The following is a 17,327-nucleotide window of genomic DNA, read 5'->3' on the forward strand; positions in this document are numbered from 1 at the left end:
GTGTGAGCACTGTGCAGTGATGAAGTCTTCTGGATGGTAGGGCTGTAAGGAAAGGAGCCTACACCAGATTGGGCTGAGCCCCACTCAAGGGCTTAATTCATGTTTAACCACAGCGTCACATCTCAACAATAAAACTAGAGACATGAAAGCGGGGAGTTTCCAAGCGCTTTCCTAGAGGAAAAGTGAAGAAACACAAACGAAAGCACTTTAGAATGATTGGGATTTGTAGTTTCCAGGTGCCCGTGAGCAATAAAGGGAAGAGCCTGGTTGATTAGTTAACGTGGTACCCAAGCAGCAAAGAGACAGGGACAGACTGCTGTTCGGTGGCACTCGTAGCCAGGCTCGGCAAACAGGCCACAACAAAGAGCAGAGCAGGAGCTACTGCTTCCCAAGGGTGGAGAGCAGGCTGTGTCCCCGGAGCTATGCAGCTGCAGGAGCGCTGAGGGGCCCGGTACCTGGCGCTCCTCGTGGAGGCCCTGGGACTACCACCCTGGCCGCGAGCACTGACCGGGCGGAACGCGGAACGCTAGCACCCTAGGATCCCTCCGGACTCAATTTTCAAACGCACCCGCGAGCGTCCAGCCGGCGGTGCGGCGTCTCCACTCGTCCGAGGAGGCACCTGGCAGTGAGGAAAGGAGGGCCGGGGCCTTCGTCCCTCCTCCGGAGCCGCCCAGCCAGCTGTACGACTCCGGCACGGAGTGCTGCAGCACGGGCTTCCGGCTTCTCCTTTCAGTCAACGGTTAGAGGGCCCAGCGGCCTCCGGAGGCTAGCCCCTCTCGCCCGTGGGTCACAGCCTTCCAGGACCCCAGAGGCGCGCCACCCGCCACAGACTTTCTTTAGGGGAATAAGAGGACGGCCCAGCTCCGGACGAGGTGAGCTGGCGGGAAGGCTCCCGGCTCGTCCACTACTTCCGGGAGACGCTGAGGAAAGCCAGCCCTCCTTGGCCCCCATCTCTTTTCCGATTGGTTAACTGCTCTCTTAATGCGCCCCCCTAACTGGTGATTGGCTCAGATGAGCCGTCTGTCACCTGCCTCCCTGTGGGAATCCAGGTCGCTAAGGGAAGCGTTACTTGAGGCTTGGTCGGGAAGAGGTTGGTTGGGCCCTTGAGCCTAGTTTGCTTATTGTGGTGCGAACCGTACCCCGGCGCGAGCTTCGGTTGCAACGGCCAGGGAAGGAACCAGTAGCGGGACGGAGGGCGGGGGTAGCAAGAAAGTGAACGTTCAGAAGTAACTGGAGAGACCTAACCCTGGTAACATCTGAATGGGAGCAGGGTAGGAAGGAAGGCCTCTGAGAGGGGGAGTTGTAATCCCAGGAGCTGTGACAGTGTAGGAGGGAAGGCCTAGTTTCTGTTGTGTGAGAAAAGGGCCTTGCGGGAGGTTTTAAGGACCTAATTGTGTGGGGATCTAATTTTCTAGGGGAGTGTCTAACCAAATCCACTGAAGATTTTGCTTTGACTTTGCAGCAGAGCTTTGACTTTGCTAGCCATTCCTGTCCTTCAAAGAGACAATTTATTGAATAATTCCATTCTCTCTTATTGCTTCAGATGGGCAGCTCTCAAAAAAAGCACAAACAATTGAAGGATGGATGCCATTGCCTATATTAAAAGCATGTTGAAAGGAAAATAAGGTACTCACTTTGTTTAATTGTGGTAAATTGTATAAGAAAATTACCTTTGAGAAGAAGCTCTTAAAGTTTTGAATAATAGTAGGGTAGCTTGATTTTATAATAGCTTTCAATTTTTTTGATTGTTTAGTACAAAAAAATCGTATGACTGCTGTACCTGCCAAATGTGCTCCTTGCTAATGATGGCCTAGTCCTGTTTATTCTGAAAATGGAAAGAAATCTTGAGTTTTTAATAGTGTTAATTGGTGTGTGATTGGGTAGTGCTACTAGATCTTTCCTTTAAAAAACTATGTAATAATCACTGTAATAAAATCCTTGAATGTGTAACCTAATGTTAGGTGTAAGTGAAATTGGATAGTTGCTTACTCATACGTAGTTTAGACTTGCAGAATAATTTATTTTGTATTTAAAGTAGTTTGCTTAAACACTGAATCAGAGTTGCAACAATTGCTTCGCTGGTCACCTAGCTATTTGATTCCCCAACCGCCATTAAGTCATGTGCTGTATTACAGATACCCTTTATTAACATCCAGAAGTTGTCAAGGAATAGTTTATTTATCCACAGATCACCCAAATTAGCTCTTAAAGATAGGCCTGGGCCCTACCTTGGAAAACTCTGATTTAGGATTAGAGATGAGATCTGGGCATCTGTACTTTTAAAATTCTCCTCGAGTGGAACTAGAGGGTATTATGTGCTAAGCAAAATAAGTCAGTCAGCGAGAGACAATTATATGATCTCACTTGTATGTGGAATCTAAGAAACAAAACAGGATCATAGGGGAAGAGGGGAAAAGATAAAACAAGACAAAATCAGAGAGGGAGACAAACCATTAAGAGACCCTTAATCGAGGGAAACAAACTGAGGGTTGCTGAATGGGGATGGGTGGGGGAGGGGGGTAACTGGGTGATGGACATTAAGGAGGACACGCGATATAATGAGCACTGGGTGTTATGTAACACTGATGAATCACTGAACTCTACCTCTGAAAATAATAGTACATTATATGTTAATTAATTGAATTTAAATAAAAAAATTTTTCTCAAGTAAGTTGGTCCCTTTCCAAGTGAGAACTGTTGACTCCCTAAATACATGTGTTTAAGAAATTTCTGAAATACTTATGAAACAAATAATTTTCTCCATTGATTTCTGTACAGTTTAAAAATAAGCCTCTAAGAAATGATGTTGAAGTATAATCCAAAAATAAGGTTTGCCTAGGCAAGGCCAGGAAGTTTCACTGGTACTCTGAAACCTCAGGGACTAACTATTCCAGGCCTGGGGATGAGGTTTGCTATGGGGAGACACAGAGTACTCTGCTGTGCATTCACTGTCCTCAAAGCCATGCATTGAGTACTGTTTCCTGTTAGGTTTAAGAAGAGATTAACCCCAAGTCTATTCAGTAGATATAGTAGGCTAAATTATTTTTACCTCAACAAAGTACAATGGAGGGTAATATTACAAATATGGGTTTTATTTTGGGAAGAATACCTTTGCTGGAAATAAATGTAAACCATAGCCTCCCAATAGCTCTTTGTTTATTAAGTAAAGAACATAATTTAAAATTATGCTTAAAGTGCATAATTCAGCTTAAAATTTATATGCTAACATGAAGTACCCAGATATTTGAAACATCAGGGAGGGCTTTTAGATCAACTTCACCAGAGAGTGCAAGAGGTTAAAAAAAAAAAGGGGGGGGATATAATTACTTTGGTATTCAGGAATTAGAAATGAGTGGTGAAACCAGATCTAGTCTGAGGTAAACAATGGCTTTGAGCAAAGAAGTAGGTCCAGTTGTAGTCTGTCTCCTAAGAAGCTCTTTTTCATTTTATATGTGAGTTATTCAGTGCAAAATTTGGCATATGAAATATATGACTGGAGAATGAAATTTAAAAATGAAAATAAAGAGATATAAGTTAAAAAACATGAAGCCATGTGTAGTCCATGACTAACAGCTTGAATCTAATATATATTGTTTGAACAGAAAGCCAGGAATCTCAGTATGAATACCTCTAGATCTAGATCGCATGATGGTAGTGAAGAAACCTCATCTCAGGACCATAATCATCGTGAAAATGAGAGAAGATGGCAGCAAGAGCGTCTCCACAGAGAAGAAGCCTATTATCAGTTTATTAATGAACTCAGTGATGAAGATTATCGGCTAATGAGAGACCACAATCTTTTAGGCACCCCTGGTAAGAGATGGGTGAAAGAGGAGACACCTTTTCTATCATTATAAGAGGAGTTTTAAAATAAGGAGGGCTTTTTTCTCCTACTTCCCTCTCCCAAAATATAATGCACTATTTTTAAATTTAAGAACCTTTTAATATAACAAAATAGAAAATCACTGTCTTACTTCTGTATTTGATAATTAAGTATGAATCTTGGACATGGAGCACTGTTATACAAATGCCAAGCTAACAAATAGCTTAATGTACATAATAGTGTCAAAAATTTACATATATGGTCCTATTTCTCCTTTAAGTAATATTTGTACAAATAAAATATTACTTAGAACCCAATTCTAACTCTTTTGAGGTATTATAATTTACTTATTTAGCTGAATTAATAATATTCCAAAAGTCCAGTGTGCTTTGTGAATTTTATGCAAATTCTTTTCACTGATTAAAATGATCTAATTAAAACTTGAATGTACGGTATACATTTGTATATTGCATATTTGCACATCATATATTGATAACCCATATAGTGAGCTACTGAGGTAAAATTCAAATACAGTTTCAAAGTTCGCTAGAAATCCAGCCTTTTAAATTTCTTTTTATCTCAGACAAAAATCTGTTAATCAGAGCTTATAGATTCCTTAGTGTATCAACTGAGAGGACCTTTTAAATTATTCAAATTAAATCTTATATTTTTATTTTAATAAAACATAAAAGAGACACAACCACAATGATATATACTTGTATCAATTAAATATTTTTAACTGTCTTTAGTTTAACAGAACATGAAAATAATAGAATGTCTTCTACAGATTGCTGAAGATTAGTGTTACCTTTCATGAGTTCTCATAAAGCAGTAGTTAAAATAATTACTTTCAGTGAGCAACTTTTTATTCTTTTAGGAGAAATAACATCAGAAGAACTACAACAGAGGTTAGATGGAGTCAAGGAACAACTGGCATCTCAGCCTGACTTGAGAAATGGGACAAATACCAGAGGTATTGTGGACTCCTTTCCATTGGGAGCAGGTTTGATTGGAGCAAATGCGAATTTGTACTTACTGGATCTTGTATGATATGTTTGTTTTTAATGTTTTCCAGTTTTAATGTGATATTCAGATAGCATTTACCCATTATATTCAAAGCAGCGTAGTTAGGCAGTATAGGACAGGGGTTGAATACAAAAACCTTTTTATACACAGATTGCCTTTAGGGAGCTCATAGTATACAATTAAGTTAATTACCAGCATAGTTCTTTTTAATCTTAGAATGTACACACTACTTTTTTTAAAGTAATGGAACTAAACTTCACTTCTAAAAATTTGTACCGAGCGATACAGAAAGACTGAGTGAGGAGACCTGCTTTATTGTTTTTACTGTTTTTGAGTTTGTTTTGTCATTTTATTGAAAAAACACTAAGTCATAGTATAAGAAGTTTTTAAGAAAATTCAAACTAAAGAGAAGTATACAGAATTAAAAGTAAAGCCAACTTAATATAGCTCTTACCAGTTCTATTTCCTTCCCCAGAGGTATTTATTATTGGTATAATTTCACCTTTTTTTTTTCTTTTTTTTTTTGGTAGTTTCACATACTATATTAAGATTATTGTATTAGGGCAAAGACTATTAAAAACTCAAAAATGTAATGATTCAATAAGATAGAAATTTATCTTTCATGTTAACCGTTCAGGGAAGATAGGGAAACTTTACTCCGTAATCCTCCTGGAAGCCAGCCAGCCAGCAGAGTAGTTCTACAACTGTGCAATGGAGTGCAGGAGCTACTGGCCACATGTGACCATTTAAATGTAAATTAAGTAAAAATTAAATAATTTTAAATAATTTTAAAATTCACTTCTTCACTCCTATTAGCCTTATTCAGGTGCTCAGTAGTCACTGCACATGGTTAGAGACTTCTGTACTAGACAGCACAGACGTAGAATATCTCCATTACTGCAGAAAGTTTCATTGGACATTGCTGCTCCAGAGTATTGTTTGCATGATCAAGCTAAGTCACAGCCACATCTAGGTTCCAGAAGGAGGTTCGGGCACCAGCCTGAAAGTGAGCTTATCACTTCCACTCTGATTCCATTGATGACAGTTACATGACCACACCCATCTGCCAGGCCGCTCACGTGACCATTACAATGCATTTACAATGGGAAAAAGGCAGGACAGGTTTTGTTAGGTAATTAGTGAACTCTTTACGTATACACATCATCACTATATTCTAGTAATTAAAGAAGGAAGTATCCTTTAGAATGCTTTTACCTGCCTTTTCTATTTCTTTCCAAATTAAAATGGAAATTGGATATTAACCTTTTTTCTTCTGTATATGTAGATATGAGAGTTGTACTATATTGTTGTAGCTGGTAACACTTATCTCTTTTATTACGTTTTAGTTTGTATCTTTAGATATGGCTAAAGTTGCTGTTTATTTTTATTGACACCAGAAGCCTATTAATAGCTTTAACATATAAAACACATTTTTATAAGAGATTGCAGTAATGAAATGAAATCAATCTCCTTTAACAGCCATTTTTGTGTAGAATAAATGTTAAGGTTAAAGTCTGTATAGTTCCTGTGCATTAGAGTGCTTTTTGTTGAGTTTTGCCCTTTACATGATCCACTGGTTAAAAATGGAAAACAAGCTTCCCATAGTAGCAGAATTGTAGTCAAAAAAGCTTATCAGGGGGGCACTTGGGTGGCTCAGTGGGTTAAGCCTCTGTCTTCGGCTCAGATCATGATCCCAGGGTCCTGGGATCGAGCCCCGCATCGGGCTCTCTGCTCAGCAGGAAGCCTGCTTCCTCCTCTCTCTCTCTGCCTGCCTCTCTTACCTACTTGTGATCTCTGTCTGTCAAATAAATAAATAAAATCTTTAGAACTAAAAAAAAAAAAAAAACTTATCAGGGACACATTTACTTCTAAATTGATTCATTGAACACTATTGGAAGTCTGATTTGTACCAGATACTGTTGTAGAGGTTGGGGATTTAACGGTAAATAAAATAAGACAAAAACCCTTTATCTTCACGGAGCTTACATTCTAAATGAACAGAAAATGTGTTATAGGTAGTGGCCAACAGTTACTGTGCCAGGTATTATACTAATCATTTTATATGCAGTATCTTATTTTATTCTCATGATAACCCTATGACATTTATACTTTTATTATCTCCAATTTACAGATAAGGATACAGTCTTTAACATGTCTAAAGTTTTCCAGCTTCACATAAAGACATAATGTAGTTCTAACATTGTATTCAGAAAGCCATATTTCTTGAGATACACATTTTTGGCAGTTCCTGAGAAATAGGATAAAATTCCTAAGGTTACAAAAATATGTAATTGCAAAAATGCTGAGTTACCTTTACCAGAAGGATTCCACAAATTCAAGGTGAATTATATATAAATTTTGCCACTACATTTAATTGGTTTTACCATATGAATAAAGCATTTTAAATGTATGAATTTGGTATGGGATCTGTTTCTCATTTTCCTTAATAGTTGCCAGTAACAGACACAGAGAAAGCAAGAGTGAGGATTTTTTTCAGGGCTTTGCATAAACAGTATTTATATTTTTATAATACATAAGAATATATTATACTTACAGTATACAACTTTCTTTGAGAAAGTTTAGTTTTTTGCCATTTTTAATACATTAAAATATACACAGATGCTCTTAAATATAACTTAATTTAAAACTTTATCTTGCAAGCTTTCAATAAAAGAGCGTAAATGTTAGGAATTGATCTTAAGTTGATTTGGTTTGCTTTCCAGAGTCAGAAGTCCCTAGAGAAAATTCAAATGAAGATTCTCTGCTAGAATGGTTGAACACCTTTCGACGCACAGGAAATGCAACTCGAAGTGGACAAAATGGGAACCAAACTTGGAGAGCTGTGAGTCGAACAAACCCAAACAGTGGAGAGTTTCGGTTTAGTCTGGAAATACACATAAATCATGAGAATAGAGGAATTGAAATTCATGGTGAAGATCATACAGGCATTCCATTTTCAGACATTAGCAGAGATCATACTACAAGTAGGCAACAAAGATCAGCTAGTCCTGTGGCTAGGCGAACAAGAAGCCAAACCTCAATGAATTTTAATGGTAGTAGTTCCCACATCCCAAGGACTAGGCTTGGTTCAAGGGGTCAGAATTCAGTGGAAGGATCTTCCTCAACATTGGAAAGATTAAGAAATGGAATTGGGGGAGCAATTGGTGTTCCTAGAGCTAGTGCTGCACACACTAATTTCAGTGGTCACACAAACCAGTTGCGTGGTAGTGAACTCAGGCAAAGGGAGGGGCAGCGGTTTGGAGCCGCACATGTTTGGGAAAATGGGGCTAGAACTAACGTTACAGTGAGGAACACAAACCAAAGATTAGAGCCAATAAGATTACGGTCTACTTTCAGTAGTCGAAGCCGTTCACCAATTCAGAGACAAAGTGGCACTGTTTATCGTAATTCACAGAGGGAAAGTAGACCTTTACAGCAAAACTCGAGACGGTCTGTTAGGAGGAGAGGTATAACACGTGTCTTTTTAGAGCAAGATAGGGAACGTCGAGGTACAGCTTATGCTCCATTCTCTAACTCAAGACTTGTGTCAAGAATAACAGTAGAAGAAGGAGAAGAATCCAGCAGATCCTCAACTGCTGCACGACGACAGCCAACAATCACACTGGACCTCCAAGTGAGAAGGATTCGTCCAGGAGAGAACCGCGATCGGGATAGTATTGCAAGTAGGACTCGATCTAGGGTAGGGCTGGCAGAAAATACAGTCACTATCGAAAGCAACAGTGGGGGCTTTCGCCGAACTATCTCCCGTTTAGAGCGGTCAGGTATTCAGACCTATGTTAGTACTATCACTGTTCCTCTTCGTAGGATTTCTGAGAATGAGCTTGTTGAACCGTCGTCAGTGGCTCTTCGGTCAATTTTAAGGCAGATCATGACTGGATTTGGAGAATTGAGTTCTTTAATGGAGGCCGAATCTGAGTCAGAGATTCAGAGACATGGTCAGCACTTACCAGAGAGGCACTCAGATCTGAGTAACGTAGGTGCAGCTAATGACATCAGCCAGCGCAGTGAAGGTGCCTCCCCACACAGGCGGGCCCGAGAAGACAGCACTGCAGTGCATGGTGCAAACCAGACCACCCAGCCTCCTGCCCCAAGCAGTGATAATCGAGGTGGCAGGCAGTCACGAAATTCAAATAACTTAGTTGAAACTGGAACACTCCCTATCCTTCGCCTTGCTCACTTCTTTTTACTGAATGAAGGTGATGATGATGATCACATACGTGGTTTAACCAAAGAGCAGATTGACAATCTTTCCACCCGGAACTATGAGCATAACAGTATCGATAGTGAACTAGGTAAAATCTGTAGTGTGTGTATCAGTGACTACGTAACTGGAAACAAGCTCAGGCAATTACCTTGCATGCACGAATTTCACATTCATTGTATTGACCGATGGCTCTCAGAGAATTGCACTTGTCCCATCTGTCGGCAGCCTGTTTTAGGGTCCAGCATAGCAAACGATGGGTGAAGTGTTGGGTCTATTCAAATAGTACATTTTAGTAGAGCTGAGTAAGCGCTCTTTTGTTGAATCATTTGTGATGAGCTAACCAGGATGAAAAAGAACAGATTATTATAGTTTGAACTATTTTTTGTGTGCTTTTTTAACTTGTTAAAAAGAAAATTTATATAAAACTTAAAGTGGCAAATGTTAAATTATTCATAAGTACAGAATAGTTAAGATTGCTAGAACCAAATAATCTTTAAAATGTTTTTATTTTGGTAATTTTGTCATGCTAAGCACTTTTGTATCTGCACAATTCAGTAGGTTAAAAGTCAATCTTCCTTTTCTTGATAGCACAGCAGATGTCACTTGGACTTTCATGTTCCATAGGCTTAGTACCATGTGCAGACACTGGTGTCTAAATAAGCCTTTCATTCATTTTTTGTTCTAAGGACAGTATCTTTTCATGAAAGAGTGTTTGGCTGAATGTTTGCTAAATATATTTAAGTTATTTGAAATGTTAAATTTGATATGCAGCATATCATATATGTACATATAGATATATAATTTTAAGGTTAAACTATTCAGTCTAAAAACTACAGTTTGGTTCTTATTTAAGCTTTTGGGCTATTACTGCATATGGCACAATGTTTAACATTTATAGGATCATCTCTGGGAGGAAGTAGATTAAGATATTTAAAAATAGAGATAATTTACTGAAGCGTCTCTGACAATCTTACTAGATAGCAAGCAATATGTAATACTGAAAAAGTATTTCTTTACTCAGAAATGGAACATGGACATTTTAGTACATATAGATTATTTAACTTGAGTTCAGCCTTTTTGTGACTTTTTTGAACGTGCAGACAATTCTTTGGATATTAAGTAAGGTATACAATATGCATGGTTTCTTAAATTTACTTTTAAAATCTAAAAAAAAAAAAATGTCTTTGAAGAATCAAATGCGTAGATAATATGTTAAGTTCACTTGGAGGCCAGAAAACTCCAGATAATACAAAACAAAAGAGAGAATGTAGAATTTATATACACACATAAAGTATGCATTGAAGATCTATTTCTACCAATAAATATTAAAACTAAAGCTGTATGTGAACTATTCTTTTATGTTGGTTCCTTGTGGTTTATTTATTCAAAAAAATTTTTTTTGCACCTACAAGGTGCAGGCACTGTTACAGGTGTTGAGGATTTAGCTGAGGACAAAGTCCCTGTCTTCATAGGCAAGAGGATATTTGCTCTTAGAAACTGAAAATCAGTTGATAAAATGAGTTACTGAATTATATGACTTCTGTGTTTGTTTATGAGTATATGACACAGTTTTCCTGTGGTGATACTGCTTGGGCAAAATCACAAGAACAAATACCTCAGGACCAGATTCTGTGAGACTTACATGTATCTTAAGATTTAGTTTTACTTGCTGATTAGTAACTGTATTCAGTTCATCATATGAGATGCATACACAGGAATTTTTAAGGACTGCATTTAACACCTGGAGTGAAAGGTTTTAGTAAGAGTTATGACTTTGTCTGGAGTAAATGGTTTCTATAGTTCAGTTATAGGACATGGGACTGGGACGTTTGAAGGCTTTAAATACCAGACTAAGGAATTTAACTTTACCTCACAGACTTTAGATGTCTCTTGATGAATTTTAGTGGTGAATGCTAAGATCCTCTTTCAAGTTTCAGGAAAATTGGTGTGGTGTAGTGTTCAGAACACAGTGGAATGGGGAAGGGAGAGCAAAAAAAAAAAAAAAAATAAAGGAACCATTGTGATCATTTTATTATCAGTTATCATCCTCAGTTTTCTCTAATCCAGGGCGATGGCAATGAAACTGGAAAGAGAAGGAAGTAAAAATGTTGGGGGAAAAGGACATTATTTGGTTTCTTGTTCAGTATGAAGAAGTGGGAGAGTGATACATTCACAGACGGAAAATCACCCGAATAGAAGAGGGAAAGGTGTTACAAGCTATGCCAATTTAGACATTTATCTTGAATACAGCCTTATTCATGTATCTCATTTGAGTGTTACCATTTGTTCCCAGTATGACGAGAGACTAAATCCATATATTTATATATGGAATATTCTTTAGGAAGTTCTACCTCCCCAGGTTTGTCAGTTAGGAAAATCAAGAGGAGAACAAAAGAGGGGGAAATGGAAAAAAAATAGGGATAAAGAAGAAAAAGTAGAAATACATTGATTCTTTGTTTGACTTAGTCCTTTGCAAGACATGGTAGGACCAGCACGAAAAGAACTCTCAAATAGGCATTTGAAATAGAACCGGATCCTCTATTATATGGAAAATCTCCCTGAAAATGGCAGGAAAGCTTAATATATTTTGTAAATTGGTATTTTAGTTGGGAACAAAGAAGTGTATTTAATATTTTCATTCATTTCCCAGTAAATGGGCTGATGACAAATACAAAGGCTTTTTATTTATAGCTTCTATTTAGCAATGATTGTACCCCTTATGGTTCCAATATAGAAAGGAACAAATAGTTTGAAACTCTTCATTTGAATATTACATTCCATGCCACATCCTTAGAGCTTGTTTTTCATAGTGCGGTTGTCTTGCAAACTCCTATTTCAAAACTGTCAGCTTCCCAGCTGCTTTCCCTCTTTTATCCTAGATTTGTATCATTTCAACTAGCATTGACCTGTACTTGACTGTCTCTTACTCATTCTGTGGTTATTTTCCTTTCAGTATTTAAAATGAATTTATAATTTAAGCCTCCTAAGATCCCCTTGAAGTATTACTGCCACTTAACATAGTAAGTGGCAGAGTTTACAGTCAATCACAGGACCATTTGCCTCCAAAGCTTGTGTTTTTCCCACTCAGTTTCATTCTGGAAAAGCAGAAATGATTTGAGAAGATTTCAGTCAAATTTACTCCTTCGTAAAGATATTTTTCTAATGTAGCATGTCTTTGTGATTAATGTCCGTATGCAAATACATCTTTCCTGTCTCACAAATGATGAGAGGGGCTGCTCCTGAAAGTTATAAAGCAGAATCTGTGTTGTAAGGATGGATCCAGAAAAGAAATGAGCCATCTGAAGACTCTGTGTTAAGGATCATAGTTAATAAGCTGAGTTTCAGGCTTTTTCACGAGTATTACTCATACACAAGAATTTCTGGTGAATTTCTATCTTCTGCGCTTCTCCATTTGAATAATGTCTGGCCAGAGGAGCAAGGGATTGTGTAGAAATAGTGCTCCACATGAAGGGGGTAATTATTCCCTTTGCAGTGGCAGTAAGCTCATTTGGGGTCCTTTCCTCAACCCTATGTAACATTGGAAGTCAGAGCTGGTTTATCTGTTAATACAGAAGATGATTTCCCAGCAAGCCAGAGCCATCCATCACCGAGAAGGCCAAATGTTTGATGTTCCAGAAGACATGACTGCAAGTGTTAGTGGTGACTGTTTCCTCAATCTCCATAGGCAGGTCATAAATTCTTTTTGGTTACTATGGAAGTATTAGGCCCTGAACATATCTGCCCTTGAGATAATTAGGGATCAATTACAATAATTACTCTCAGCAAGGTTTTTGTTTTATTTTGAGCATTACATCTCTGAAGACTCTGAGTTGGCCCCTATACTTTTTCTTTCCTCTTTTTTTTCTTTTAAAATAACATAATCACATGTCTTCTGCAAAATAAAAAACACTTTCAGATGTATTTTTCCTCTGTTGTATAACTGTCTCATTTGAAGACCGAGGAAGCTCTTGGTTGCCGAGTATATATGTGCCCTTCCTTCTTACACATTTGACTGAAAAAATGCCCCTACTTAACCGTATTCAAACTGTCTTCTGTGCAATTGCAAAAAATTGTTACATTCTCCCCAGTGGGAAATAATCCAACTTCATATATAGTCTGTATAGTGAAGTGACACAGTTTAGCCACTCTTACATGTTCTGCTTCCCTGGATGGTGTCCATTCTTCCATTAGGTTGGATTGATCAGGTTTAATTGTGATCCCTTACCATCCAGGTTATGGGATAAATGATAAATGTAACTTCTATCTACCTGATAGAGTGAACCAGAATAAATATCAAACTAAAAAGGTGGGAAGAAGTGCCATTGATTACTGGTAGAGAATGTACACACATCTTGCTGACAAGCTTAGTGGGATGAATGACAGGAATATCGAGTCTTGTAAGCATCTCTTTGTTGACTTCCTTACCTGAATGTAGAGTAAGTTGTTTCATCAGCCAATCTGGCTGGCCCTGATCCTGAATTAGGGCCACTTTCAGAAAGACATCCAGAGAGAATTTCCCTATTGGTGCAGTGGGTGGGTATTCATGGTGGGGGCTCAAAAGGTTTGAGGAGATGCTAGTGACCAGCTTTGATCTTAGCACTTTGATGTACTTGGTTAGGGCTCAAAGGTTTGAGGAGATGCTAGTGACCAGCTTTGATCTTAGCACTTTGATGTACTTGGTTAGGGACTTTTTAGATAACTTCCTTAAAATTTTTAAATTAGCTCCTTAACAATTTCAGTTGGGGTCTTGTTTCATATGCCAGAAATCTTGTATTCTTGATTTGCTAGAGGGACTAGCCATGGCCCTTGCCACAATTTTTGGGAATCTTACCACTCTAATTCTTAGCAAAGTAGGTTTTGCTACTGGCGTAGTTGGGAGCTTTTCTTTAGTCTTCCTTGAGTGTTACCCTTGTCCCTTTGCTGCATTTCAGACAGTGTGCTTTACAATGTTCATTTTTGTCTGTAGGATGAGGCAGAAGGACCATTCTACTCTGACTCAGGTCACATGGCCAGTCCACTGCAATCATGTTGCTTGGGAGAGGTTTAATTCTATTTTGAGTCCCAGCATTGAAGTTACCCAATCTTCCTGATAACTCTCTGTGTTGGAACATCCCAAGACCACCCCCAGGTTAGTGGTTGGCTAGGGCTCATGGGACACCACATACATAGTTGTGCTCACAGCTAAGATTTATTATAAGGGAAGGAGACAAATCAGAGGGAAAAGGCACATGGGATGAAGTGTGGAGGAAACCAGGCAAGCTTCCAAGAGTCCTATCCTAGTGGAATCACACAAGACACACTTACATTCCTCCAGCACCCAATGGGACACGAGAGAACTGTTGTCTGCGAGGGAAGCTCATTACAGACTCAGTGCCCAAGGTTTTTATTGGGGGTTGGTCACATAGACACCTCTGCCTGTCGTGTACTGAAATTCTAGACTCCCAAAAAGAAAGGAAATATTAAGCATAAAACATATTGTTTACATAGTTTAGGTACATTGAGGCACTTTTATCAGTAAGGGAATGGTGGAAACCCTCCCCAAATCAAGTTCCTAGATACCAGCCAAGGTCAATCTTACATGTAGGCCTAAGGGTATCTTTTCTGCACACACCCACATCTCCATCTATATAGCTCAGAATGTTCTCCTAAATTCTAGGATCGCATTTTTGTGTTTTAATTTTTTTTTAAAGATTTTATTTATTTGAGAGAGAGAGAGAGCATGAAAGGGACAAGGGGCAGAGGGAGAAGCCGGCTCCCTGATAAGCAGAGGGCCTGATGTGGGACTTGATCCTGGGACTCCAGGATCATGACCTGAGCCGAAGGCACTTTTTAGATAACTTCCTTAAAATTTTTAAATTAGCTCCTTAACAATTTCAGTTGGGGTCTTGTTTCATATGCCAGAAATCTTGTATTCTTGATTTGCTAGAGGGACTAGCCATGGCCCTTGCCACAATTTTTGGGAATCTTACCACTCTAATTCTTAGCAAAGTAGGTTTTGCTACTGGCGTAGTTGGGAGCTTTTCTTTAGTCTTCCTTGAGTGTTACCCTTGTCCCTTTGCTGCATTTCAGACAGTGTGCTTTACAATGTTCATTTTTGTCTGTAGGATGAGGCAGAAGGACCATTCTACTCTGACTCAGGTCACATGGCCAGTCCACTGCAATCATGTTGCTTGGGAGAGGTTTAATTCTATTTTGAGTCCCAGCATTGAAGTTACCCAATCTTCCTGATAACTCTCTGTGTTGGAACATCCCAAGACCACCCCCAGGTTAGTGGTTGGCTAGGGCTCATGGGACACCACATACATAGTTGTGCTCACAGCTAAGATTTATTATAAGGGAAGGAGACAAATCAGAGGGAAAAGGCACATGGGATGAAGTGTGGAGGAAACCAGGCAAGCTTCCAAGAGTCCTATCCTAGTGGAATCACACAAGACACACTTACATTCCTCCAGCACCCAATGGGACACGAGAGAACTGTTGTCTGCGAGGGAAGCTCATTACAGACTCAGTGCCCAAGGTTTTTATTGGGGGTTGGTCACATAGACACCTCTGCCTGTCGTGTACTGAAATTCTAGACTCCCAAAAAGAAAGGAAATATTAAGCATAAAACATATTGTTTACATAGTTTAGGTACATTGAGGCACTTTTATCAGTAAGGGAATGGTGGAAACCCTCCCCAAATCAAGTTCCTAGATACCAGCCAAGGTCAATCTTACATGTAGGCCTAAGGGTATCTTTTCTGCACACACCCACATCTCCATCTATATAGCTCAGAATGTTCTCCTAAATTCTAGGATCGCATTTTTGTGTTTTAATTTTTTTTTAAAGATTTTATTTATTTGAGAGAGAGAGAGAGCATGAAAGGGACAAGGGGCAGAGGGAGAAGCCGGCTCCCTGATAAGCAGAGGGCCTGATGTGGGACTTGATCCTGGGACTCCAGGATCATGACCTGAGCCGAAGGCAGTTGCTTAACCAACTGAGCCACCCAGGTGCCCTTAATTTTTTTTTTAAAGTCAGAAAAAAATATAATTCAAACTGTATTATATTTATCTTTAATAATAGTAATAGAATATAATTTTAATATTTTTTATGGGGGAAGGGGCCCAGGAAGGCAAAAGTGCTTGAGAACTCATGAAAGTAATGATGTGGCCCTGCTCCCCTCCCCATTATGCACTTCAGCTACACTGTCTTCAGCAAAGAACTGCGAGTTCCTTGAAATTATCCTCAGCACCTGGCATGATGCCTGGTACATATAGTAGGTCACTCAGTATATATTTAATAAGTAAATGAATAAAAGTGCCATAAATAGGTAGGCCCTGGCTTACAAATGGCTCTTACATTAAAAGCTTGTTTGTAAGATTTTTTTTTTTTTTTAACTCAGAACACATTTACTATAGATACAATATCATATGTTTGTGGTTTGAGGCAAGAGGGGAAAGGCTCCCAGGCCAGCCCACAAAAATCTACATTACCCAGAGTGTTTCTGAAGTACGATTTAAGTGCAGCCAAAAGCAGAAAAAACTAATATTCCTGCAAGTTAACAAAGAGAACAAGAATGAAATTGAAGAAAGTATTTTTAAAAAATTTATCTTGAATGTTGAATGGTGATGCTTGAGACTCTATAAAGGAAGCCTTTCTTTACCTTTTTTTTTTTTTAATGAAAGCTCTACATCCGAGTAGGGCTTGAACTCACCACCCCAAAACTGAGTCACAAGCTCTACGGACTGGGCCAGCCAGGTACCTCAAGGATGTCTTTCTCAAATTTCAAGTTGCCCTTTCCTCATTGGCCACGCTGTTTACTTACCACAGTGGCTAAACCAGGCCCCTAGTTCTGCCTCCGGCCACCTTGCTCTGTAAATGGTGGCTTTGGTTGTGTGTGCTCTGCTTTTCTTGTCTCTCACTGCCTCCATCTCTCTCTCCTGACTCCCATCCCCAACCACTGGGAGGGGGTGAAGGGCCTCCAGCCAAAGAGCCGGCAGACAGGCTGGTCATTTTGACCATGGGGAGAACCACATAGGCAAGTGGGAAAGGGGCTTGGTGGTTGCCAGTGCCTTGGCAGAACAGGTTGGCTCTTTTACAGCTTAATTCTAAATGTGTCTCACCATTAACTGTACTCGGATTTTTTTTCCTTGCAAAGAAGAGGTTTTAGGTTTAATCTTAAAGAGTGTTTATTCTGTGTGATTGTTTGATAGTAGAGTTGTTTGTATCTTGGGAGCTGATGATAGCAAACACCTTATTCAATATAACATTGTC

General features: G+C 39.1%; 1 protein-coding gene across 3 annotated transcripts in view; it reads left to right on the top strand.

The window, feature by feature from the left end:
- The first annotated feature begins 574 nt into the window (after positions 1–574).
- Positions 575–17,327, top strand: part of LOC111159922 (ring finger protein 6) — a 31,590-nt gene continuing 14,837 nt past the window's right edge. For 2 of the 3 annotated variants that reach the window (XR_002641444.1, XM_022522605.1), the window contains exons 1-5: positions 575–872; positions 1,544–1,626; positions 3,603–3,813; positions 4,701–4,796; positions 7,573–7,691. Coding sequence is in view for 2 of the 3 variants with exons in the window: in XM_022522605.1 (XP_022378313.1) it covers positions 3,621–3,813; positions 4,701–4,796; positions 7,573–7,691 (408 nt within the window). In the remaining variant the exon portion in view is untranslated. Of the gene's footprint in view, positions 873–1,543; positions 1,627–3,602; positions 3,814–4,700; positions 4,797–7,572; positions 10,407–17,327 lie in introns of those variants that run through there. The other variant, XM_022522604.1, reaches the window with a different exon arrangement.

This window comes from Enhydra lutris, unplaced genomic scaffold (assembly GCF_002288905.1).
Source record: "Enhydra lutris kenyoni isolate GAN:26980312 unplaced genomic scaffold, ASM228890v2 scaffoldscaffold71, whole genome shotgun sequence".
Lineage (NCBI taxonomy): Eukaryota > Metazoa > Chordata > Mammalia > Carnivora > Mustelidae > Enhydra > Enhydra lutris.